Source organism: Diadema antillarum, unplaced genomic scaffold (genome assembly GCF_040938485.1).
Source record: "Diadema antillarum isolate AM-2024a unplaced genomic scaffold, OU_Dant_1.0 seq00000774_RagTag, whole genome shotgun sequence".
Taxonomy (NCBI): Eukaryota; Metazoa; Echinodermata; class Echinoidea; order Diadematoida; family Diadematidae; genus Diadema; species Diadema antillarum.
This window is the reverse complement of record NW_027271663.1, coordinates 260,441-287,213: the sequence shown is the minus strand read 5'-3', so window position 1 is coordinate 287,213 and position 26,773 is coordinate 260,441. Positions and strand designations below refer to the sequence as shown.

The 26,773-nt window shown below is 37.8% G+C and overlaps 2 protein-coding genes across 2 annotated transcripts; both read left to right on the top strand.

Annotated features, from left to right (window-relative positions):
- The first annotated feature begins 691 nt into the window (after nucleotides 1–691).
- LOC139738919 (pancreatic triacylglycerol lipase-like) lies at nucleotides 692–14,942 on the top strand. Its single transcript, XM_071649544.1, has 9 exons — nucleotides 692–948; nucleotides 2,012–2,240; nucleotides 2,792–2,903; nucleotides 3,172–3,288; nucleotides 4,576–4,695; nucleotides 9,446–9,697; nucleotides 10,244–10,364; nucleotides 11,898–12,095; nucleotides 14,849–14,942. The coding sequence occupies exons 1-9, from the start codon at nucleotides 692–694 to the stop codon at nucleotides 14,940–14,942; spliced, it is 1,500 nt and encodes a 499-aa protein (XP_071505645.1).
- Nucleotides 14,943–16,676: 1,734 nt separating this feature from the next.
- Nucleotides 16,677–26,290, top strand: LOC139738918 (pancreatic triacylglycerol lipase-like). The gene is made up of 9 exons (XM_071649543.1): nucleotides 16,677–16,731; nucleotides 17,237–17,664; nucleotides 17,802–17,916; nucleotides 18,996–19,112; nucleotides 20,615–20,734; nucleotides 21,271–21,507; nucleotides 23,299–23,419; nucleotides 24,779–24,973; nucleotides 26,212–26,290. The coding sequence occupies exons 1-9, from the start codon at nucleotides 16,677–16,679 to the stop codon at nucleotides 26,288–26,290; spliced, it is 1,467 nt and encodes a 488-aa protein (XP_071505644.1).
- The last annotated feature ends 483 nt before the right edge of the window (nucleotides 26,291–26,773 follow it).

The following is a 26,773-nucleotide window of genomic DNA, read 5'->3' as shown; positions in this document are numbered from 1 at the left end:
ACGATCAAGAATTTTACATTAAAATACTAGATTTTTGAAAAAAAAAAAGTGAAAATAGATTTACACCACAGTAACACCAGCTGGTGTGGTCTCTTATTGAAGCTGGACGGGTGTTAAACTATTGATATTAACACCGACAAATATCAAATCAACACCATGTGGTGTCATTTGTGAATTAACACCAGTACAGTGTCAAAATAACACCAGGTACAGTGTCAAATTAACACCACGAAGTGGCAGGTGAACTCTTTTCAACACCATCACAGTGCATTTTCTACACCTGTGGGTGTGGTCCTCTACTGAAGTTTGATCGGTGTTAGATTTAACACCCGTGGTGTTAAATCTAACACCGATGTTTTTACAGTGTACAAAATGTGAACAATAGTTAGTGTAAAATTGTCTCTAAAATAAACCGTCTATGTACGGTTATAGTTTATTGAGAAAGATAGTGATATCTCTTATTTCTAGGCTTTATCACGAAATTTTTAAATGGTAGGATATCCAGTGATACAACTGCCCTGCACATATGCATCAAACGTGATAACTCGAACATTTTTCAAATCACTGTTCCCAATCTTAAACAGTACATTTACTGTTGTGGGAAGTAAGAAGGCGTGAAAAGTTTTCTTTTTTTATCCTAAAGAAATGTTTGGAAAGGGATTACTGTATACACCAGCTGATTGAGTGAATAATGAAAAGTGACCACACGGTGTTTTCCCTCAATCAAGATATCTTCAACGACTACTACTATGACGACGCCATCATGACGGTGTGCTACGATGAGATTGGATGCTTCTCGTCCGGCTACCCGTTCTTCGACCCGCCCTACCGACCGGTCAGCTGGCTCCCTGAGAGTCGTGAGGAGGTGGGGACTCACTTCTACCTCAACACCAGACGGAACCCGCACGCCGTCACGGAGCTGTTCACGTCCGATATGTCGACGATCAGGTTCGCTTCGTGTTTCGTTATGTTTGTTTTGTCTTCTTTTGGTTAGTTTCATTACATCCCCCCCCCCCCCTTGTCGTTAAAGAACAACAAGAAAGTGAGCCCAGCAACGGTAGCACATTAACTGAATACGATTTGTGGCACCAACGTTGTACTATGTGCATTGTCTCAGACGTTCAGATATATGTTATTTCGTCAGTGTGAGACGCAGTAGTACTTTTTGTAAAATTTGAGACATATAATCGTGTATAGTTTTAAAACTATTACTTAATCTCCTTTTCACTTGCTTTAAACATATTTTTGGGATTTCTCGATCAGGATAAACAGTTTCTATAACGCACATAACGCACGCAATTAAACGCACGATAACTGAACACATCAACAAAACAACAATAATGATAATGATAATAATAATAATAATAAAAATAAAAATAAAAATAACTATTATTATTACCATTATTATTATCATAATGATGATGATGATGATAATGATAATAATAATAATAATGATAATAATAATAATAATAATTATAATAATAATAATAATAATCCCTCTACAGTCTTTATCTATAGATGTAGTACATCGCCGTTCACTAAGCCTGCAGACCTCCTGATGATTTCCAGACTTTTATATTGTTTAAACAACCATGAATTCATTAAACTGGGTATAGTGTTTCAGAATAGTGATCGGGATGAGGAATAAGAATGTTTTCAAGATATGAAACAAATCAAAATGAACAAGGATGATGACATGGTAGCCTCACCATTGGGGCACAAGGAAGCAGAACAAAAGAAAGCATGTGTGAATTCTACACAGATAAAGTTGTAAGCAAGCTGTTTTGTAATGGAATTACATTGCAACATTTCTGAAACATGTGAGCCTCCTATGTTATCATCTTTGTCGAGTGTAATTTGTTTTAGGTTTTTTTTTGAAAGCATTGGTTTTTCCGACCAAAATAAATTCCGCTAATCTGCACTGGGAGCTATCGGTTTATATACTACATTATGTGAAATTATAAAAATCGTCTGGAATTCCCCTTTAAGATTTCCAAACTATCCAACACAGAGATTCCTACTTCGACCCTACCCACGAGACGAAGATAATCGTGCACGGTTTCACCCAGAACGGCGACGTCCAATGGATGTACACCATGCAGGAAGCCTTCCTCAACAGCGGCGACTACAACGTCATTCGTGTCGACTGGCGGAAGGGTGCCGTCGACCTCTACGGCAAGTCAACGGCCAATACCCGTATCGTGGGAGCCGAGATCGCGCTCCTTATCGACAGAATCAAGGTCAGGAATTCCTCCCCCCCCCCCCCCCTCCCAAAAAAAAAAAAGGAAAAAAGTCCCCTGATTGCGTTGCAGAGGTTCAAATTAGGTCTCAAGATGTTAATGTTGTAAGAGTTAAACCTGACGTCCATAAGATGGTCTTTTCGGGGGCTTCACATGACCGTTGCTATGGATTGTGTGTGAGGGAGGTGGATCATTGAAAAAAAAAATACTGAGGAATTTCTCGTACAAAAAAGGAAAGAAGAATGAAGCCACCTTTGGACTCTATCTCGTAGATTAAAGAACAAAATTAAACAAAAGCAAATCGCGTGCAAGTTTGGCTGCATAAAAAACAACAACAACCTAATCTCTCTAATGCTTAGACAAGTTTGCTTTAATTAGAGAGCCACTTCCAATTGCCTATACCTACTTAGATCATCGTACAATTGTCAAAATATGAACTTTCTTGAATCAAAACATCCACACAAATAATACGGATTTGCTTCCTGTCCTTAACTGATGCAGTATCGGTAGTTTCATATGAATCCTCTGTGTTTGTTTTTGTATTCTTTAAGGAAGTGTTTGGGATGACGTCATCAGAATCCTTTCATCTCATTGGGCACAGTCTTGGTGCACACGCTAGCGGTTACGCGGGAGAGAGACACACGGATCTAGGTCGAATTACAGGTACATAACATGATTACCGAGATAGCACAAGAAAATTGATCTAGAAGATGATGTGGAGGGGAGGGGAGTGTAGTTGCTGATTGAATCTCAGAACTAATGTATCCATGTACATTTCGCAAGCTGAAGATGATAAGAAAGACAACAAACAGATTATCTTCAAATCCATGATATCCATGTCATCAGCATAAAAGATACTGTTATGTAATTGGAAGATATAGCGATACTAGCAAAGTGTGACTGTATTGTTTACATTCCTACTCCTTCACAGGCATGGATCCGGCTGGTCCATACTTCGAAGACACCGAAGCCATAGTTCGCCTCGACCCGACAGACGCCCTCTTTGTCGACGTCCTGCATACAGACACAGATCCAATATACACATTGGGTAATACCCCCATTCCACAGAGATTTTCTCTCATTGGTCACTCATAGGAAGATAAGTTTATTGCTTCCAGCCACCCATCGAAATGTATCAATTCGCAGTCCAATGGATCCATCTTGCGTTGGTCGACTATCAGGTGAGTGTCAGACATGTCGGGCGGTGATCTGATAAGGCAAGATCGTCCGATGAGGATCACGCGCGACATGTCTGACACTCACCTGACGGTGTGTGCCTGATAGTCGACCAACCTAGTCGGATTCATCAGACAGCGATCCGATATACTTCGGTGGGTGGCTGGAACCAACAAACTTTGCTTCTGATGATTGACCGATGAGAAAAATCTCTGTGGAATGGGGGGGGGGGGGGGGCATAGTGAACGATTATGAACCGTATCTACCAAAGATACTAAATTAATTGTCAATGAATTGAAAATGTTTCCATTACAGAATTGATGTGTGCATACCTGATTACAACTAGTTACGCTTGGTTAATGCTTGTGAATTCTTTAACAAAATACAAGCCGTCAGAAAACTGGGCAGCCACACTTTTTTTTTATCAACATAGATTCATTCATGTATTTTTGTCATCTTTTTCTTTAAGCAGTACCATTATTAGCTATGTCATTCCATTTCTTCGTTCATTTTTTACTTTTTTTGCGACGGTTCAGCTTATATCGTACGCTAATGGTTTGATTGCATTATGTACAATACCATTTTTAATCGCTATCAATACAACTTTGTTTTTACTACATTGTTTTGTCATTTTGCTACACTCGGTTTTCATTGATTTCAAGTGGGCGTCTTGCTCCTTCAAACTTTGTCTTTTTTCTATTTACGAAATATTGATTGATTTATATTTATATATATACTTGGATTATACAGGACCTTAATGAAAACAGCATTCACCTGCTGATCTTGTTATCCCGTCAAAATAATTATGTTGAAATAAATGAATGAATGAATGAATGAAAGAATGAATGAATGAATGAGTAGATGAATAGAGGAATAAATAAATATATATATATATATTAATTAATAAAAAATAAACCTCCATTGTTTGATGTCTACGGAATATCAAAGTTTTCCCTTGTCCAAGTAGCATGGTATAATCACGTCGTAGTACCCGCAACAATTACAGATTATGATTTTAAAGGGTGACATACAACACCCTGCAGTGTGAAAAGAGAAAGACAAGGGGAAAAATATAAAGCAGATAGTGTCATATAAACCATGTGGTGATGTTTATATTTCTTTTTGTTAATTCTTTCTCCACCAATGCGCGTTATTAAAGGTATGGGAATCTACACGAAATGTGGTCACGTGGATACCTACGTCAACGGTGGGAAGGAGCAACCCGGATGTGATCAGGGGATTGTCGAGCACATCATCACAGAGGGCAGCCTCCTCATCGGTCAGTTTATTCATTAATCACTTATTACTTTGTGAATCGATTAAACCCACTTAGGACAATATTCATTAAACAAAATCTATGCTATTTTATATCACATACAAATATGTTACCGGCAGTACAGTAACAGGAGTTGCCTACTCGCTGTACTATCCGTGAACCCGGGGCTGTTAGTGCTTCCCTTGTGCCATTATATTTCATTCCTTTACAAACTCATCAGTTGACATGCCTTCATATACTTTATGACTCTCCTTATGGCTAATCGACTCAATGCAGCATTTGATTCCCTTGATGATGATGAACTCTTTGATTTGTTTAGACGCTTCCCTTCGGAATTAAGTCGTACTCAGTTACATTCGTCTGCTTTTCTTGATAATTTTATTGCCAACAATGTTAACGCATCTTCAAAAGATTTATATAATGCTTTTGATTTTGAACATGACTTAACTCCAACTCCTTCTAAGTATGTCACTGTTGATCAATTCAAAGATTTTACAAAGAGTTTTTCACAATGCACTTTTTCTATGTTACATCTGAATATAAGGAGTATTAATAAACATTTTGATGAATTACAGATATTATTAGATAACCAAAATAAACATCAAATTTCAGTGATAGGCTTATCTGAAACATGGTTATCATCTGATGGTAATTTGCCGTATGCATTAAATGGTTATGATTTTATTGTTAATAACAGAGGGAACAGGACGGGTGGTGGAGTTGCGTTATATTTATCTCAAAAATTTGAATATGGTGTTTGTGATGAATTCAATATCATGAATGATATTTTAGAGTCCCTGTTTGTGGAAATAATCATTCCGCAAAGTAAAAACATTATGATTGGTATTGTTTATAGACCCCCAAGTTCAAGTCCTAAAGATTTTTTGGATTGTATATCAAACTTATTAAAAAAACCCCATTTTATTAATAAAAATATTTTCATAATGGGTGATTTTAACATTGATTTGGTTAAGAATGATGATAATACATCTCAAGAATTTCTTGAAATGTTTTTGTCAGCTTCTTTTTTGCCATTAATTTCGAAGCCAACTCGTGTTACAAATCATTCCGCCACCCTCCTTGATAATATTTTTACTAATTCCGTGCAGATTTTAAATTCTTCCATAATTTTATCTGATATTACTGATCATTTCCCCATTATAGCATGTTTTGACCTTAAACATTGTGTTGATAAGTTTCATTCTTTTTCATCCAGACGTAGAGCTACACCAGAAAATTTGGCTAGTCTTGGTGCTAACCTAGACAGGGCTGATTGGTCTAGTGTTTATGATAATGATGATATAAATGTATCGTTTGAGAATTTTTCAGGGATAATTAATAGACATTTAGATGAATATATTCCCAGATTAAAAGAAAAGTCAGTTAATTATAAAACGTCCCCCAAATTACCATGGATTACAAAATCTCTTCTTCGTTCAATAAATAGGAAAAATAGGTTATATTATAAATTCAAAATGAAAAAAACTGAGAAGTTAAGATATAAATACACTTCGTATAAAAATATTTTAACGAAGATTATACGGTTGGAAAAGAGAAAATATTATATGATTCAGTTAGAAAAATATAAACATGATATGAAAAATACATGGAAGGTGTTGAAGCAGGCTATGAATATATCAAAAAAGAAATCAGAAATTATAAAAATAAGACATGATAATAAAGTTTTTGAAGATCCTCATGATATAGTCAATATTTTTAACTCTTATTTTTCAATGATTGGAGAGAATTTGGCAGAAAAAATACCGCAGTCAAATATACATTTTTCTGAATTTTTAGGTCAATCCAATTCCAGTTCTATTTTTTTTTGTTCCAACAACAAAATATGAAATAATAGATATTGTTACCGCAATGAATAACAAGCGAAGTGCCGGTTATGACGACATCAGTAATTTTATTTTAAAGGGGATTATATCTTCAATTGCTGACCCACTTTCATATATTTTCAATAAATCCTTATCAAGTGGTGTTTTTCCTGATTTTATGAAAATAGCCAAGGTTTTCCCTTTATTTAAAAAAGGAGATGATTCTGATATATGTAATTATAGACCTATTTCTTTGCTTTCATCTTTATCTAAAATATTGGAAAAATTGATATTTACGAGAACAATTAATTTTTTGAATTTGCATAATGTTTTTACAAATTCTCAATTTGGGTTCCGTCAGAAACATAGCACCATTCATGCTCTTTTAAAGTTTATTGACCACGCTGCGCACACTATTGATAATCATTCTCATCTTATTGGTATCTTCCTGGACTTCTCCAAGGCCTTCGATACAATTAATCATGAAATATTACTTTATAAACTGTTTCATTATGGAATACGCGGGAAGGCCTTGGAGTGGTTCAGGAGTTACCTACAAAACCGAAAACAATATGTATATCTGAACGAGTACAGCTCGAGTTTAGAATTCATTAAATGTGGCGTCCCACAGGGTAGTTTATTAGGACCTTTACTTTTTATCATTTATATTAATGACTTTTGTAGATCATCTGACATACTCTCATTTATACTTTTTGCTGACGATTCAAATATTTTCTTTTCTCACCAAAATCCAGATACTCTTGTACGCATAGTTCATTCCGAATTGAAAAAAGTAACTCAGTGGATAAGAGCTAATAAATTATCTCTTAATCTTCAGAAAACTAAGTATATGTTTTTTAGTAATTCTTTTGAAGATTTAGACACAGGTATTGTTCTTGATAACACTTTGTTAGAACGAGTTCCTCATATAAAATTCCTTGGTATCACAGTGGATGATAAACTTTCGTGGAGGCCGCATATTACTAATATTAGTACAATAATTTCACGCAATATTGGTATTATTAATAGACTCAAGTTTCATATTCCATTGTCCTCTTTGTTGACGTTGTATTTTTCTCTAATTTTACCTTATCTTAATTACGGACTCCTAGCGTGGGGTAGTGCCCATCAAAACTTACTAGATAAATTACTTTTGTTACAAAAAAAGGTTATTCGTATTATTTGTGGCGTCTCGCCACGTTCCCATACAGAGCCATTATTTATTAAACATGAGATTTTGAAAATTAAAGATTTGTATTTTTTTCAACTTGGTCAGTTTATGTTTAACTACAATGTAAATGCACTTCCCAGTATTTTCAATTCAATGTTCCCACGGAACCAGTCTTTTCATGATTATCCCACTAGACAATCTAATGAGTTTCATTTACCCCTCCTGAGAACTTTATTGGCTCAGAATACATTTATATACACTGGTCCTAGATTTTGGAACTCACTGAGCTGTGAAATAAAAAATTCCCCATCTTTGTATTCTTTTAAGCGCAAGTTGAAACTTTTTTTATTAAATCCTCCCTGACATGTTTTTTTTTCATTAACAGCTATAGTTTTTGTTAACCTCAGAGTTCATCATCCACCCACCAATCATTCAAACACTGAATTTATTATTACGTAAAGAAGTAGCCATTACAATCCTTGCTCAGCTGCATGCAGCACCAACTCTATGAAGCACATTCTCTACCATCCTCTGTTCCATTTCCCTTATTCAGCGTGTAGGTATTCTCTCATTCTCTCTTTTCTTCTTTCTTTCCTTCCATATTTTTCATCTATTCTGGCAAGTTGTGTCATGTTGTTGCGTTTCTTCTGTTTTGTCCCGTCCTGTCGTATATTATATTCGTCACAAGTGTTTGTAAATAAGTAATTTATAGGTTTTATGAGTGGTTCACAATCTACAAGCTTTGCTTTTTAGTGGACCTCTCTATTCTTTCTTCCTTTTTTTTTTCAACTGAAGCATGACTTTGTATTATTTTTTTTTTGCCAGTATGCGCTCCTATGTTTATTGATACCATTTATTAATTAAGACAAATGTTCTTTGTTTATGATGTAAAACCTGATTTATCTTGTTATGTTTTTGTTGAAAAAGAAAAAAGAAGAAGAATGAAAATAAATGAATTGAATTGAATTGAATTGAATTGAAAGCAGTGTCAAAGTATGGTGAATCGTCGACCCGGAAGACTGGTCTATTCGTACGCACATCACTCCGTAGCACAAGTACATACACGACTCACAAATAGTGCCCCGCGAGCGCCTTACTGCGTAATGATGTAATGCGTATTCGTAATGACGAATGATTATCCACAGACCAATCGTGACGATTGGGCTCTACTTGCCCGCATCAGATTATTGTAACTTGCTAGAACGACCCAGGTGGCCCAGTACTCCATCACATCGACGCAATTTCCTATCATAATTATTATCATAACAGATTAAGCGCTATATAAATGTTATTCATCATCATCATTATCATTATCAAACTCGGTGGCCCTGTTTAATAATAGAGTTAAGATAGTAAAGTATAGTAAAGATTTTGACTAGACTTTCTAGTCATCAAAATTCAAGTAGAAAATCAGTCTCTATTCAGTGATATCGGTGTCTTTAATTGCCTTAAAAGTTCCTTGTCAGAACGGGAATCACGAGATGGCATAATCATTTAATGGGATTTTACAACCGCCTTTGTAACGCATCTGCTTTGTTTTGAGGCATGGATAATAACAATCAGACTGAAATGAAGGAACTCATGAAAACACTTTGTAGAGTTTCAATAGACTGCAGAGTCTATGTGCACTAGAAAGAAGTTCTTTTTAACCTTCCTTGTATACTTAACTGTGAAAGCAACGTTCTTGGAATGTACAAATGCCTTTTCAAACAAATTGCTGGAAGACTTTACGTCTTAAATGTTGATCGATGAAACGCAGGTGGAGTCCAGTTTGTAGTCTGCAATCATCTTCGCAGCTACGAGCTCTTCATCGAGTCCATCGACAGCCAGTCGTGCTCGATGACGGCCATGAGGTGCGACGACGCAACCTATGACGACTTCTTGGCGGGAAGGTGCTACGACCAGACGCAGACTATCATCATGGGCAATCCCACCGACCCTTCGCTCGCCTCCAGTGGGGAAGTTAACGTTCAGTACTACGTGCAGACCCGCCACGAGTCACCATTTTGCGGTGAGATGGTAACTATTGGAGATTTCCGGTAAAGGATGAGAGGCAGACAGAAAAAGATAGATAAAGAATAATATGATACACTGTAGAATGAATCAATTGAGAAAGAAATACCTCGCTTACTTTTGAAGCACTGCTTCATCACTTTTATCACAAAATGCTGTGAAGCAGTGAATACATAAAAACCCAAAACAAAAGAAATATAACAGGGTTATATAAAGTTATTATTTTGTTTAAGTTTAAAGATGTCCAGCTCTTGAATCCATAAACAATGATTGTGTGAGTTTCCCGAGTTACGTAATTAATTGTCAAACTTTCACTTATTTCTTGTATATTCACCAATTTTCCTGACTTTAATTTTGAAACTTGGAGTTTTATCCGCGATTGTGTAATAACTTTAACCTTTCACATAGTAGAAAAGTTCACGTTCACATATTTTTCTCTTTTTTTTGGTTATTTGTTTTCTTTCAAAAATATCTTAAGCAAACAATTTCCACGTCCATCACCATTTTCTTTCTTCATTTATTGACATGCTGATTACCCTAATAGGCACATCTTACTGGGTGAAGATCTACTTAGCTGACAAATTCCGGGCTGATGACGTAAAGGGAACCTTCTATGTCACTTTGTTCGGATCTCTCGGGCAGTCCACCAGGCTCCAGCTCAATCAGTGAGTATATACAGTATTATACAACACCTCAGAATGATGTCGAATTGTGATTGGCCAAGAACATGTCACATGACATTCAATAGAAAATACCTATCAAACTCATTGAGAGTGACAGCCATTCAATAGGCCCCTGGCATGGGCCTATTGCATGGCTCGAAGGTACTATAGCATGGCTTCGCGGGGGGCTACTAATGCATGGCCGCTCACAGAGTTCTGTGGCTCACACCCACCCGTAGCAAAGCGCCAGCAAACTACATGTACATTGTACGTGCTGGCCGGCTGCGCTGCGCTGCCGGTACCGTAAGTCTCACATACCAGGCGCGGCGGAGTACTGCAACGTTAACGTGTACGCGCAGCTACTTTACCTAGCTAGTTGCATGTATCGCGGCCTAATACACCTACTGCTGTGTTTTTACTTTTGACTCTGATCTGCTACGTAGACCACAGTGATCCCAAAATCAAGACTTCATTTCAAGTTGAGAAACCGTAATTTCATTATTTTTCTGTGTTTTTATACAAAATCATTTTCGGAAATAGACAAAGTCTAACTGCTAGACCTACTACTAGATCTACCGACATCTCAGATCGGCCTAACAGTCAGGCCTAACTCGATCTAACGTAAGCGCATAATGGGTATAGACCCTGCGGAGTTTGTGATTCCTGTGTGTGGTCGAATCATGACGAGTGTTTGAAAGCAGTACACAGAGTGGTTTACAATTCTCTGCCTGATTGTTACATTTATTTTTGGGCCTTCCTGAGTTGGCGGTCACTAATTTAGTCCTGTGATTGTGGACAAGGTGTTGTATAAAACGAATAATTTATGATTTTGTTCGTGCATTGGGGCACGTAATACCGCACTCGGCGCGAGATTCGCCACTGGTCTATTCAACGCGGCGCTACGCGCCTAACCTTGTTGAATAGACCAGTGGCTTATCTCGCGCCTCGTGCGATATTCGTGCCCTATGCACTCACAACTCATAAATTATTCGTATAATATTTTACAGGGGAACACGTCATTCGGTTAGGGGAGGATTAATTTTTCGATATCAACAGCGCCCCCATACTCCTCTCTCGTAAGGGGTCACTCGAAATCCGGATTAGCACATACTTTGTAAAAATCTTGTCTATTAGCAGTGATTAGCATATACTTTGTGTAAAAATCTTGTCTATAATCACGCTGTGTAGGGTATAACATGCAACCCACAGATGCTACACTCTTATATCATTCACATGTTTGCTATTTGTTCATCTGTTCTGGCCGTTTAGAAGACATTATTTTAAACTTTCATGCTGCAAGCAATGTGAAAATTCTAAGGATATTAAATCACTCAATGAAATGATATTATCATGATAAATATGATCAAGCTGTCAGGTTTACAAATTAACTCCTCTTGTACTCTTTCTCCCCCTCTCTCAATATCTCCCTCTGTCTGTCTGTCTGTCTGTCTGTCTCTCTCTCTCTCTCTCTCTCTCCCTCTCCCCTCTTCCTACCCCCCCCCCCCCCCCCCCCCACACACACACACACAACTATAGGGAATCGGATTGGTTCGAGCACGGCAAAAATTACAAGTTCGTCGTGCTGGCCGACGGGAGCGTCGGGACTGTAACAGGGCTGTACTTCGAATGGAGCTACGATCGGGACTGGTACCGACCGTGGGACTGGGACGTGTTCCGCCCTCCCTCGGTCTACATAAGCCAAATCGAACTCGAGCAAGCCGACGATACATTCAGGTAAAGCATTTCGAGCATCCACAAACCTCGACGTCCCTCTATTTTCTAAGCACCCAAATGGCAATGATTAAGATCACACGATTGTCAATAGCCTCGGTCAAACTGGCAAAAGATCGCGAAGTTTGGCGGGCGTGTGCGAAATATTTCTAGATTGAGTGGGAAATTTCTCGCGAGAAGTTTCGCGGGAAGTTCCGCACACATTTAAGCCATTTCGTAGATTGACTTTACGCGTGAGCAAAACAAAAGGTGATTTGCCACAACAGCCATATTGGTGTAAATTCATTGAGATAGGCATGATATTTGATGTCATGACTGTTCATGAAATACGTAATAGAGCTATCCAGTACATTCAATTGACAGCGTCAAAGTGTTAATTAAAGTCTATAGTATTTGGCAGTAATAATAGAAATACAAAATGTAAGCTATTACTGCATGCAATGCACATGAAATGATGCTTAATTCCCAATTGTTGATCTAGAGGTTTTCTGGTCATCTGGCCTATGTAAATTCATTCATTGTTTGAACATGAATTATTAGGTCGGGCAACCCAATGCGCTATATTTTTTGTATGTCTCTTCCAAACGTCGAGTGAAGTGCATAACCAACTAAGAAAAAAAAAAAGAAAGGTCATTTTCCGAAATTTGCACATAATCAGTATGCTAATTACGGAATGGTCTATAGGTACGCCAGTACAAAAATAGGTATGCGTGCGTGTGCACGTGTGTATGCGAAATAAGCAGTGAAATAAAAGTGAATGTCCTCACGGTACACTGTAGTGCTCTATTCAGGGCTCACACCTGTAAATATAATGGAATATCCCTGACCGCATCACAAAATCGTACCAAAGATACTAAAATAAATGAAGGAAAAAAAAAAGGAATGCAGTTTGGCAAAAAAAAAAATGAATTGCTGCAGATATTGAGTATGAATTCTTCTACAAACTGCATTTTGGTTGGAAGATGAAAGTTTTTCTCATAGAATATGAAGGGACTATATTTAATTGGGTGTATGTACAGAAAATATGTGATTTTTGAGTAAAAAGAACTCGTAGTCTGACTTTGCGAATCCTTGGACAGAGTTTGATCTGAAGACCCCCCCCCCCCCCCTTGGAAATTTGATGGATGAAAGGGTATATCTCACTTTTTCAGGTTAGTGAAGATGAAACTCTTCATTTCTCCCAGCTAATTTACAGAATTCTTTGAATTTTGCATTTTAACACACGTCTCTATGGGGAAATACTCGTTGGAGCCCTTCACGGCTCTGTGCTAAATCAAAGTAGGGCGCCCTTTTCGACGGAAACCTTACAATGATAATGTATCTGAGCTACATGATAGGGTTGTCAATTTTGCGCACAGTGTAACGTAACACACTTCTTGAGGCACTTTCATGGAATTATGGTCATAATTATTGTGTGTAGCGTGTATGAGATGCACGAAGGCAATGTTTCTACGATAGAACTTAGAGAAATTGATATCTTCATTCGAACAATAAGCAGAGAAGATGATACCAATTATGACATTCACCCATTGGTGAAAAAAACAACAACAAACCACAACATATTCTCTTAATACACTTCTTAAGATGAAATTGCTATTTACACTTCGTGATAGAGCAAGTCGAGAGACACTGATTCAATATTTCCTGCAATTATGATATTCTTAATTGCCTTTTTTAAATAAAGGAAATCGTCATTAAAACATTATTACCTACGCCGAAAGAGTTCACATACAATAAATTAATGATATCCTAATGTGTGTACACATGCAGGACGTAATAAGAGTTAGTGTCTCGAGTAAACACCACCGTCGACTGCCGAATTAGTTTACTTTATCTTATACCTCGTTCTGATTAGATATGATATTTCTACGAAGGTTAAACAAACTTGGCTCGAGACAGCACGCAAGGTTGTTACAAATATAGAAATAATTCTTGTATTGCATACTACAACATATGGTCGTTCCCAAGATTTCGTAACAGTCGTGCCCTTTGCAAACAAATTTGTGGGAACTTGACAGCAGTTGACTGTGATATAAAACTCATTAGTTTTCCGGTTACGAAACGCACTAACACCGTGACAGTATACAGACCTCGCATTATACTGAATATTTATTATCATTCATGAATGTGTATGATGGGAAGCCTGTGTACCAGTGAACCGCGCGTCAAAGGCAGAATAAATAGATGTATAAAAATCTGTCACGCTAAAATTGTTTTAACGAGTTTTAAGTTTCAAGATGTTCTATCAGAGTGAGGATGGCTATTGATAGCAGAGTACAATTTGTTTGCTCGTTACTGATAGCTTTTGTTCCTTTATAGAAATCCTGTATAACGGTGTAAAGACTTCAAGATTTCAAGATATTTTATTAGGAGCTACACTTTGATTGATTTTTGTCGTTATGTTGTCGAAAATTCTATGAAATATTACAGAAACACTTATCATGAACTACATTGGTTAGACAGATGAATTTAGTTTTTTTTTTTAATGGTATCATGTTGAGCTGATTGCAATGATTTCTACATGAAACTTTCAAGTATCGCTAGTTTGTAAGAACATGTAAGGCAGAAAATCCACAACTTTTAGATTCATAACGGGTTTTTTTTCTCCCTTTTTGTGTTTAGATCTGACTTTAGCTATCATATTCAACTTGAACTTAACTATAGAGAGTAAGTTGAATCTGTAAATGAGGTGGCCTGGCTCTTCAATAAGGGTAACACAACAACTGTCTCCCTTCTCGTACTATACCGCAATATAGGTATCTGCTGTGTAACGGATCTGGCGCCGAGGAGGACGGTGTGGAGGCCGATTCAGAGCAGGCCGCGTTTCTGGTGTCGTCTCAATGCACCTAGACTCCTATCCAAGTTCGGGCCTCTACCTTTTCGGTCTCCAGTCTGTGAGAAATCGACCAATCATTAACTCGGAGGACTTTCCAACACAGATGATAATGGACAAGTTTACCTTGCATAAAGGCAACATGACTCAGAGTCTGTTTTTTTTTTTTTTTTGTTTTTTAATCCTGAGTGTGGAATATCAAATTACATTCTTACCTGTGCCTAATAACTTAAGGGTTGTGATATATTACCTTCTATTCCGGTTACTTCCGGTCTTCCATTGCATCCTCAAATTCTTTGCCACCATAAAATGCAATGGTTTAACTGTCGAGGTTTTGTACTATTCCTTGAAGGGAGCCCCGCCCCCATGGCAGCTCGCCAAACAAAACAGAACACTACGCCTGTGGCCATCCATTCTAAACTTAATACATGTAATGTTCATTGGGCATTACATACCCAATAGTTGAGTACATTATAGACCTGCGATTATTGCAGAGGGCACATGATTTCAATAAATTCTCATCTATATGACGCTAAACTGAGGCAAATCTTTGTGTGTGTTTTTTTCCTATCATGCAGTTCGAACCTTTCCCTGAATAAAGAGGCAAAGTACCGCTTCTTGCATCACACACACACACACACACACACACACACACACACACAAACTCCCTTTGACGAACTTTTGACTGGGCATTTATGATTTTTCTGCCTTATTTTTCTGGTTTCTTGTTACATCTTTTGTCATTACATATGTATAATCATATATATGTATATATATATATATATATATATATATATATAGAGAGAGAGAGAGAGAGAGAGAGAGAGAGAGATACATATATAATGATACTTGTAGCCCGCGTGTTGGTACCAGTACAGAAAAGATGACGAAATAGGATGGTGAAGTAGGATGGTAATGCATTTCAGTCCAACAGTGCTATTTATTCAGACCAAATTTTCGACGAATACATATATCTTCCTCATGGTCGACAATGACAATTATGAAAGTAAACAAGATGACTCTATTCTCTATATAATAATACATAAGTGGATATATATATATATATATATATATATATATACATATAAATGATGATGATAATGATAATAATGATCATTATCATTATTATTATTATTATTATTATTATTATTATTATTATTATCATGATGATGATGATATTGATTATTATTATCATCATCATCATAATCATCATCATTATTTCTTACTACTACTATTGTTATCTTCCTTGTATATTTTGTGACACATTTAATGTGAGTGCTCATTTACAGATTTATAACCTATACAACCCTTCCAGGCTCCTTGAACATTTAGGTACTTTTTGAATCTTACCTCACTTTTTAACAGCAGAAAAACTTAACTAATCGCTCGCCAGACGCGGGTGTTCCATGCATTGAAGGTACGACAGTTAACATATCTGGGACGCAGGTGGTTAATTACGATGACGCTGGTGCAATGCTTTGTCGGAGATGATCGTACACATTACATGCGTACCTGGCCAGCTGTTCACAGTCATTAGCAAGGCACTGTTTACATTAACAGCACTTCGACGCTTTCAAGTCCTTATCGAATTCTCGAGTGTTTGTAAGGTGTGATTAAACTTGACTCTCTTGACGAAGGTTTTTGACAACCGCGTTTGGCGACAGACAGTTTTCTCGACGAGAAAAACGAAGTCTTGCTGGTACTTGCAGTCATTTTCTTCGAAGTTGTTCAGGAGCACGGTTGTAGAAACCATGGCGACGTCTTGGCTCCGTTCGGCTACAATACTTGCAGCCTGGCTGGGCCTAGGTAAGACTCGTGAGCACGGCACGTCTCTATACTCCTCCTTTTGTCGGTGTAGGTTTAAAGAGAAAATCCTTTATTTCCCAGATTATTCAATTGAAATGTTCTCTTTTATATTGATTGATAGTGAATAAGCATTACTGTTGTAATCATTGTATCATCAATCAAAGGGATAAGTTTGTTTGCCGAAGTAATTATCTTCTTCTGGCAATGGCAAAAGGACTCGAATTATACGATGACGTGATGGACTCCGCTTCAGCGACTTTTTCAGGCGACACTATTATGAACAGATATATATATATATATATATATATATATATATATATATATATATATATGGATATCATCACAAGATAATTCCCTATGCATGACAAAAGTCGCAATTTTTATTGGAATTGTATACATTCTTTTTTATCAAGTGAGGTTTAATTATTACAAGTAAAGGAACTGTTGTTGGGTGCTGGTTGATGGATAGTCTGGAAATTTTCTCCCCTGTGATATGATCGGGAAGCTTTTGCATTACAGAAGTGCTACGAAGATATCGGGTGCTTCGACAACGGCTCCCCGTTCTACGATCCCCCCAACCGCCCCGTTAGCTGGCTACCCGAGAGCCGCGACGAAGTCGGCACCCAATTCCGCCTGAACACCCGCGAAAACTCTAACATGAAAAACTGGGAGGAGCTGAGCACATACGACGTCAGTACCCTGTCGGGTTCGACCTTCAAAGGATACAGGGATACCAAAATAATCCTCCACGGATTCACCCAGGGGGCCAACGTCGACTGGATGGAGGAGATGGCCACGGCTTTCCTGACCGTGGGCGACTACAACGTCATCCGTGTGGACTGGCGGGACGGTGCGCTGGATCTTTACGGGATCTCCACCGCAAACACTCGCATTGTGGGTGCCGAAATCTCACTCCTCATCGATCTCCTGAAGGTAAGAGGAGCAGTGAATTTCAATTATTCATTTTATTTCTACATGAAGTAACATTTGAATGGTTGAAATATGCTTTAAAAAGGGAAAATAGACGAAAACATGATAATGTCAATAATTTCCATCATAACCCGCCTCAGGTTGAATTTGGCGTCGATGCCAGCTCGTTTCACATCATCGGTCACAGTCTTGGAGCCCACGCTTCTGGGTACGCAGGAGAACGGCAAACCGACCCGCAGGTTGCGAGAATCACGGGTAAGAAAAATGGGTCAGCTTTAACCTTAAAGGTATTGAGGCATTCAAACAGCCGGCTGGTTAGCGCAATAGCTCAACCGTCTCCTCTCTGCAGGCGTGCATGTTTGACTAGCAAACTACTTTTGTGCTGCACTATAAGAGAAACTTGTTTCGCTAATAGCACTGCAGTCTCTGAGCTCCCATGATATTATAGTTTTCTATACATATAATTTTAGAATATATATCATAATATATATTTCAATGCACAAAGTAGGGCCAACAAACAAATATCCTTTAGGTGGAAATTTTTGTTGTCTTTTTGCCGGTTAAGTTCTCGAGTGGTCTTGATTTAATTCAGTATCATTTGCAGTCGTGCATAAAAAAGATGCATAATACGAAAATAATAAGCAGGCATTTCATTAAAGTAAAAAAGAAAAGGGCCTACAAGACGAATACGCTACAGAGAATATACCATGCGAAATGATAGGTTAAAGGCACACCTTTTGCCATTTCCTCATACATGGACCTGCTGCAATTTTCGGATTAAAGAACCTTTGGAACAATGAACATAGAAATGATAAAGGTAGATTTTGAAAGGCATATTTGTTTGTAACTTTCAGGAATGAAACGTTTGAGACAACGTATTCTTCGTCTACTTCTTCTTCTTCTTCTTCTTCTTCTTCTTATCATTATTATTATTATTATTGTTATTATGGTTATTATAGATAATAGAAATGCAAGAGACACTCAATGTAAGCTGTGAAAGAATACAGGCGAAAAACTTGTCCAAAAATGTCCTTAATTTGGCATAATTTTGATCTTGTCTAAACTTTCTTATCTGCTCTTTCTTTTACAAACACTGGTTGTTCGGAGCTCTCAGCCAAACAAGCTAGCTGAGAAGATCTCATCAGTTGAAGAAACACCTACAGCATTATTTGAAATATTCTCGGACACTAAGTGTTTCGCGACACTCTTCTGAATAAAACGGTTTCACGTTTTAAAAGTTCCTTTAAATAGTGTTCTTTCTCGGAAAACTGCTTCAATGAAACGGCTTGGATCAAAAATTTTCAGCTGAAACTTTGAAATGCCTGCCTTCGCAGGTCTCGATCCGGCCGGGCCGTACTTCGAGGGCACGGACACGATAGTTCGCCTTGACCCGACAGACGCCACGTTCGTTGACATCATTCACTCGGACACTGATCCAGTCTATACACTCGGTAAGGACACCTGCTAAATCAGGCGGTGAATATGCCTACTATTCCTGTAAAGGATAAGTTCATCCAAATATATCATATGCGGATTGAGTGAATGCAACGATATCAAAGAACACACTAGTGAAAATTTGAAGAAAATCGGACAAAATCCGCGTTCAAGATTTATGCATTTTAGAGTTTTGGCGCCGTCGTCGCTGGATGAGTAGACTACAGCTGTTTTTGCAGGATAACAATAAAAAGAAAATACAAACAAACTTAACAATGTTTTCATGTTTCTGGCAAAATAAAAGAGCGCATGACTTATCTTTCCCCAAAAGCAAGGTGAACAATGTTATCTTTAGAATGTAACAACTGGAGGGAATGTCTGTTTTTTTTTCTCATATAGAAAAATAAAATGTTGTAAATTTCCTTTTGAATGTATTTTTTTCGATATCATTGGAGAAAGGGGTCTACGAGACATGACAAACTGTAGTAGTCTTCACGATCCACTGAACACAGAAACTTTGAAAATGTATAACCTTTTAACGGATTGTCAGATATTTTCTGTAACTTTCGCTGATGTTTTCTACTAATATTGCTGCATTCACTCCATCCACACATAATATTTGAATGAACTTGTGCTTTTAATCCTCATGCGCTGCACCTTTAGAAATTAGTATCTTACAATATTATGGAGGCGTGTTCTCAAAGTACAGAAATGAAAACAACTTCAATAAATCGCATTGAGGATTCGATGTGATCCAAGTGTAATATCTAAGCAATGAGCATTGGTCATCTTTGTTGGTTTTTTTTTTTTAAATCGCCAGTGCCACTTTAAAGCAAAAGAGGAGTAAAAGAACGACACTTTTTTGAGGTCGTGTACTGGTGGTCCAGGCTACATAGCGACATTGTGTCCAATCTTTACGTGACTAATGTCGAAACAAATTATTCAGGCAGACCCATAAAATCTATTCTACGAAGATACAGTAAGCTTCCCCTTGTCCACATAATGTCCCGCCTCGCAACTTTTTTTCCCCCGTTGTATACTGTTTGTTTAGAGTCTTGTCTATGGTGGATTATACTCTTCATCTTGTTGTATTAACCCCTCAATAGATGTATTTAATAAGTTAAACTTAATAAGTTCAACTTGGTCAAAAGACCCTGTAATATCTTGTTACCCATGTACTGCACTTGGTGCCTACGCGTTTATCTTCTTTTTTTTCTTAAACGACTTACTCTAGTATATTTCACTCCGTGAATTCTCACCAAAGGTCCAGTGTACCCTATTATGTCGATTATAGGTTGGAGGTCGCCCCCCCCCCCCTAAAAAAGGGGAAAACTAACTCATTTTGCATGATTTTCAGCCACTTCTTCCTAATCTTTAAGTACGTGGGCCAACATACAATTCACTGATCCATGCTGATTGCAATTGCATTTTCTATCCAGCTCTCCCTCAACCCTTCCTGCATCCTGCCCCTTTTGCTCTCCAACCGTTGTAGTTATTATTCCCTCTTTCGTTCAAAAAGGATATGGCATGTACGCGGCGTGCGGCCACATGGATTTCTACCCGAACGAAGGCAGGGCGCAGCCCGGTTGTGACCAGAGCTTTTTCGAATTCGTTGGCAGCGAAGGTGGGCTGTGGGATGGTAAGTCACGGTCAAAAACCACAGGCCCACTCTGTTCCCACTGAGACGATTCGCAGATCAATCCCTTCACCTGAGACGAAGACATCATAAGTATGCATGACACTAACTCCATTATTTACATCATTTTGCCACGAAACTGGATGTCTTTTGTTTGTTTTTTGTTCATTTTTTAAGGCAAAGAGTGTGATCCTCTCAGCACCCCGTCCCAAATTATTTCAATATTCATCGGTAGATCATCTTTTCATTTATTCTTGAAACTCTTGTGGATGTTTCCTAGTAATACCCTTGCCCTGTTGTGTTTCAGAGTCACTGAATATGATTTTTTAAAAAATGCGAATAAAATGTTGTATCAGTTGAATGCACTAAAAATGTTGAGATGAGGCATTGTCATACAACCCTCATATGACTTTAAAAATAAAGTTATCATGGCAATTATCCTTAATGGAAGGTTTATCCCCCCTCCCCCTCTCATATAAACGTCATTTACTTTCTTACTTTCATAAACACGCGCGTTCGCAAACGAATACTGTTTGCAGGAACGACTCAGTTCGTAGCATGTAATCATCTGCGTGCCATTGAGTACTTCATTGAGTCGATTTACGCGAGTGCGACCTGCGAGTTCGTTGCTACAAAGTGCGGTTACGGCGAGAGCAACGAGTATGGACTCTGCTTCGGGGACAGAAATACGGCGAGGATGGGTTTCTATTCAGTCCAGGATCGGGCGGACGGAAACACATACCAGATAACCACCCGGAGTTCGTCCGATTTCTGCGGTGAGACGTGATTTGATTGACTATAGGTTGGATTGATTGGACATCTTGTGTCTTGTTTCGTGCTAAAGTTTGTAAAGTATATTTAGAAAATTGATAGCAAACTTGGCGAAGCGCCATTTTTATACATTTTAACGACAGTCCATACAACAAAACAAAACCTCCCCAGTCATGGCTCACTCGTAACATAACAAGCAATATTCTTGAAATTGTGATTAAAAGATCCCAAATTTTCTCATATACTTTTTTTTAAATAGTTTTTATCTCAAATATCTAAACTGCTGAGAGAGAATGGACTTAACTTGTTTTGACATTAAACTGTTCATATGATAACATTTCAGTTAACTGTATTTTTTTTCATGTAAGTCGTGTAAGTCCATTCTCTCTCAGCAGTTTAGATATTTGAGATAAAAACTGAAAAAAAAAGTATATGAGAGAATGCGGGATCTTTTAATCACAATTTCAAGAATATTGCTTTTGATGTTTCGAGTGAGCCATTACTGGAAAGGTTTGTTTTGTTTTAAGGACTATCGTTAAAATGTTTAAAATGTTTAATTCTTTTCAGTTTTTATCTCAAATATCTAAACTGCTTAGAGAGAATGGACCTAACTTGTTTTGACATTAAACTGTTCATATGATAAGATTTTGGTTAACTGTATTTTTTTTTTCGTGTAGGATCTCAAACCGCCATTGTGCCAGATCATGTTTGACTTCACTCATACAGCAAATGGGGTCCTGTACAAGGATCTATAACACCATTTAAAGAAAAAGAAGCAAATTAAACGGGACACCCCCGATACAATGCCTCAGACATGACATAGAAGAAAAGAACAATTTTGATTTGTAGAAAGCATTATTTGTTTCTCAAAAAAAAAAATCATTTTTTCTACCTTAAAAAGTTGGCTACAGTTTCCCCCTTTTTTCTATACAACTCTACTTGTCTTAATCTCACGCAATGACGGAATGAATGAACGTGAACTTTGTGGGTTATTAATGAAGCTGATTATAAAGATTAATGCATTTGATTATAAAGATACATATATTATATATCTTCATTCTTACACAGATACCCTTTATACTCAAATGAGTGGTATACCATCCTGCGTTTATACGAGTTTCTCATCATCTATTTTTCAGTATCCACCTGGCACGGGGCTTTGGTCTTTGAACAATTCCAAAAATATTTGTAGATGATTTAGGTTGGTCTCTGGGAATCGAATATGATGAATAACACAAATTGCTCCTAAAAAAACTCGAACATAAGGAGATGCTCCTTTGTGTAATTTCCTCCAAAGTAATAACTTGTACTGGAAATCTACGAGTTTTCTGCTGAATGTAGCAGTGCTAGGTCTTACAAAAATATCATACCAAAACTGTTCTGTCCTTTGCACTAAAATCGACATTCTCCTGTTTGTCCGAAATTCTAAAGAGAGTACTTCAAGAATTTGTAACCTTAATACAAAATTTGACTACAAGTATGTTTTCCTTGATCATTGTCTGTCCTAAAAACTTTAAAATGTTGGACACTAAGTTGTATTCATTTCCATCCGATGTGGGCCAATTCGATTCTGTCCCATCATATTTTCTGCATTTCAATGCTATATCCAGATCCTAACAATTCCTCGTGTTCGTTTAGTTTGTGTTTGTTTGATGTGATTGTTTCACAAAATGCATACACGTGCTTGATACAAACACAGGAAAAGTTTGAGCATGTAATATATCATGTAGTATACATCTTTTGCGTAGAGTGTCTAAAATGATATTCCAACCTCCACCTTCTCATTCATTCATAAGGGCAGCAGTATCTTTTTTCGATCAAAACGGATGATCCTCGGAGGGCGGAAGAGGCCTGCGGTCAGATCTACGTCCAACTCTTCGGCTACTCCGGTCAGTCTTCAAGATTCGCTCTAACTTCGTAAGTGAAACAATGGTTCTTCCATCTTAGCTAAGGCGGGAAATATGTATTTTCACGTTTCTGATTAATTAACTGTATACGCAGACATCGTAATTTCATATAGAATAACCTTACACATGCAAATCTGTACATATACAAACAATATGAGTTTATTGTACACAGGCAGACAAAAGAGTGCAATAAGTAGTTGAAAACAACAACAACAATAACTGAATTTGCTTAATTCTTAACGGAGTAATAACATCAAGAATAACAACAAACGAGAACACAATCCATGAATCTCAGAAATAAAAGAGGAGGGGCGGGATTTTATTTCTATTCTTACGTAAATTATTTGGATACTTCATCTTTCGCTCTCCTAGAAAGAATTTTTTCTAGATAACATTTACAAAGGTTTTTTTTTATTACTCTTTTGCTCGCTTTTGCAGTAGATTCAAGAATCTTCATTTACGATGCCATTGCGCATTTGCACAATGCTCATGAAAAATGTTCTAAGAACCCGGAGGTCTTGATCCCAATTACATGCCTTTTTTAAAGTACTCTTTTCCTGGCTTAGGTAACTAAAAGAGTACCTTCAAAATACTATTTTTAGAAGACTCATAAATACCCGTGCTCTTCTGCTATCTTCTTAAAACACGGGAGTGTACGTCACCAGGGAGGCTTCTGGTAGAATATACTTTCCCTTCATACGTTGCACTGCAATGGTCTTTTACTATTATAGCTTTGTGAAAATCCGTATCCGGGCAATTACCCCCAGAGGGCAATTACCCCCGGCTAAATACTGGTTAGTGGTAAGGTAAGAGTTAAGATTAGGGTTAGGGTTAGGTTTAGTGTTAGGAGTTTGGGTTAGGCATAGGATTAGGTTCAGGACTAGGATTAGGATTAGGGCCAGGGGAACGGTCCGGGGTAATTGCCCAGGGGGTAATTGCCCTAGACCCGTGAAAATCAGGTGTTGTCACGCTTCATATTCTACATAAAAAAAATCATTGCTCGTTTGGCCAACCCAAAATAAAAGCGCAATTCCTGTAGAATATACAGCATCTTCTGTGTAATTTCCAGACATCAAAGGAAGACTAAGAAGTACTTTCAACCAGCGTTAAAAATTAATTATCTTTTGATGATCTTTCGCTTCAATGTCGAATTCATGTGGAATAGGTTTCCAGCTGAGAAGAAGTCGCTATGCTTCTGTGACTATGATTTCACTTATTATCTTATTGTAAAGAGACAAATTCATTTCTTTCCATGTTTACAGTTTAAAGAGTGTTTATCACTTATATTTTGTTCACTTGGGGAATCTGAAGAGCGAATGTTCCTGATTCTGTATCAATGCATCTTTTGATTATCTTTCTGCTATCCTAGCGAAACTGAGGAGTACTCTCCAGACACCATATACATGCATGTTGGCGCGTCTGATGTTCATGTAGGCTTGCTGTCTGGTCTGTACTTGGACTGGGACTATGATGTCGCTTGGTACGAGTTCTGGGATTGGGAGTTATGGGAACGACCCAGGCTCTACATCACTCAGATTCAGATTACTGACTTCTACGGTACCACGTGAGTTTTTTTTGATGACAGGTTACTTGAGTGAGTCTGTATTCAAGTTGATGTCTCAGCTCCTTTCTCTCTCTTTATCTCTCAATATCTCTCTCCTTTTTTTGGGGGGGGGGGGGGAGGAGGCGTATTATCATTGTTAATCACATGATAAAAATCAAAGAAAGGACATTCAAGGAGTGCAATCTCAATTTTGATGGGAGGTGACGTTGTGGAACCTAAGTAGTGTTGTTGTTGTTATTTTTTTTTTTGGGGGGGGGGAGGGGAGTTACAGATCACATAAAAAGACTTATAGGGCAAACATGTGTTTAATGAATACTGTATGACAAATTACTAAATATGGTAGATTTGACAGGCAAAAGTAACATTAATTTGTTTTAAGTTTCCTTAATCTGTTCAAAATAACGTCATTATCGTAAATCAAAGCACTGTATTGCATGGCTTCGCGACCTAATTTTTCGGGGGTGTTATCCACGGATGCAGGCTCGGTGATGGCTGATGACGCCGATCATTGAAAGGCTTTTCCCCCTATTTGGTGCGCTTGTGCTCGTACTGCGATAACCAACACATTAAAACCGCTCGCCTATCACGTGATCAATTTGGTCACATTAAGATTAAGCATTTTATTTTGACACACACACGCACACACAACACGCACAGACCCCCCTCTCCCCCCCCCCCCCCCCCATATAAAAAGAGGCCATTTTGGTGATACACACTTGTTAGGAGTAGATTGACAGTAGAATGCCTGAAGGTTCGGTAGTATGAGGGATGTAGTCTTTCTCAATCTTGTGTAATGACCCACTGCACTGCATTTTCTTTTGTCTTTCCTCCTGTTTTCTTGGTGGTATCGCACATTTGGATCGTCGATGGACTCGTCTATATGCTGTCAATTTCTCTCCCACATTTATTTATATCTTCCATCGAAAAATCATGGAACACTTAAAACATTTTTCATGCAATTCATCGTTATTTATCGTTATCTATCGTTATCTATCTATCTATCTATCTATCTATCTATCTATCTATCTATCTATCTATCATCGTTATCTATTCTGACGCGGGGATGGGGATTTGTTTTGGCAACCACACCATCCCATTGTCAAACGCATCAAATGATATTTTCAATGTCTTTCCTCTTCTATTGCATGATTTTTCCTCCTCGCTATGCACGTGACATCCTTGTTTCATCTTTTTCTCTATTGACATGGTGCTCATCACCTATCGTTACGCTGTCGCAGAACCTACATGTGCGGAGGAGATGACGGTATTCCGCCCGACGAAGCTACCGCATTCTATGCGCAAGACAGTCCCTGTTAGTCTTGTGCATCCAGCCACGACTATACAGACCACGTTTCCATGATCTATTCTAGTGATCCACAGCTTCCATGAATTCAAAAAATTCCTAACGATTAAACATGTTTTTAGATTGTTTATGTTAATTTAACATGCGTATTGATCGAGCTTGAAAGTCATTTTATCATAGCGGAAGTAGACTCAACTTCATTTTATTATTAACTTAATTGAAGATTCCATTGGTACGCTGTACAACTTCAGCCAAAATTTCAGTCCTTTTGTTCATAATGTCTTTCATGAAAGAAGATGTTCTTTTTTTCTCCTGAAAATTTTTGTCTTCAATTTTTCATTTTTCATCTTGAAATCTTATGTGCATTTTTTCTTTCATGGACGCTAGAAATAAGCATCGAATGTGGAGTAGTGCTTGTGAGAAGCAATCATCATACTAAATAAATTACTTATGTCCATTGGCTCCTATAAAAGCCATCATGACCTAACGTCGAGCGT

Coding starts and splice junctions, on each gene's coding strand:
- LOC139738919 (XM_071649544.1), top strand. CDS start 692: ATGAAAAGTGACCACACGGTGTTTTCCCTCAATCAAGATATCTTCAAC. Junction 949..2,011: donor TCCGATATGTCGACGATCAG/GTTCGCTTCGTG, acceptor TATCCAACACAG/AGATTCCTACTTCGACCCTA. Junction 4,696..9,445: donor AGAGGGCAGCCTCCTCATCG/GTCAGTTTATTC, acceptor GATGAAACGCAG/GTGGAGTCCAGTTTGTAGTC.
- LOC139738918 (XM_071649543.1), top strand. CDS start 16,677: ATGGCGACGTCTTGGCTCCGTTCGGCTACAATACTTGCAGCCTGGCTG. Junction 17,665..17,801: donor TCCTCATCGATCTCCTGAAG/GTAAGAGGAGCA, acceptor AACCCGCCTCAG/GTTGAATTTGGCGTCGATGC. Junction 20,735..21,270: donor CGAAGGTGGGCTGTGGGATG/GTAAGTCACGGT, acceptor TACTGTTTGCAG/GAACGACTCAGTTCGTAGCA.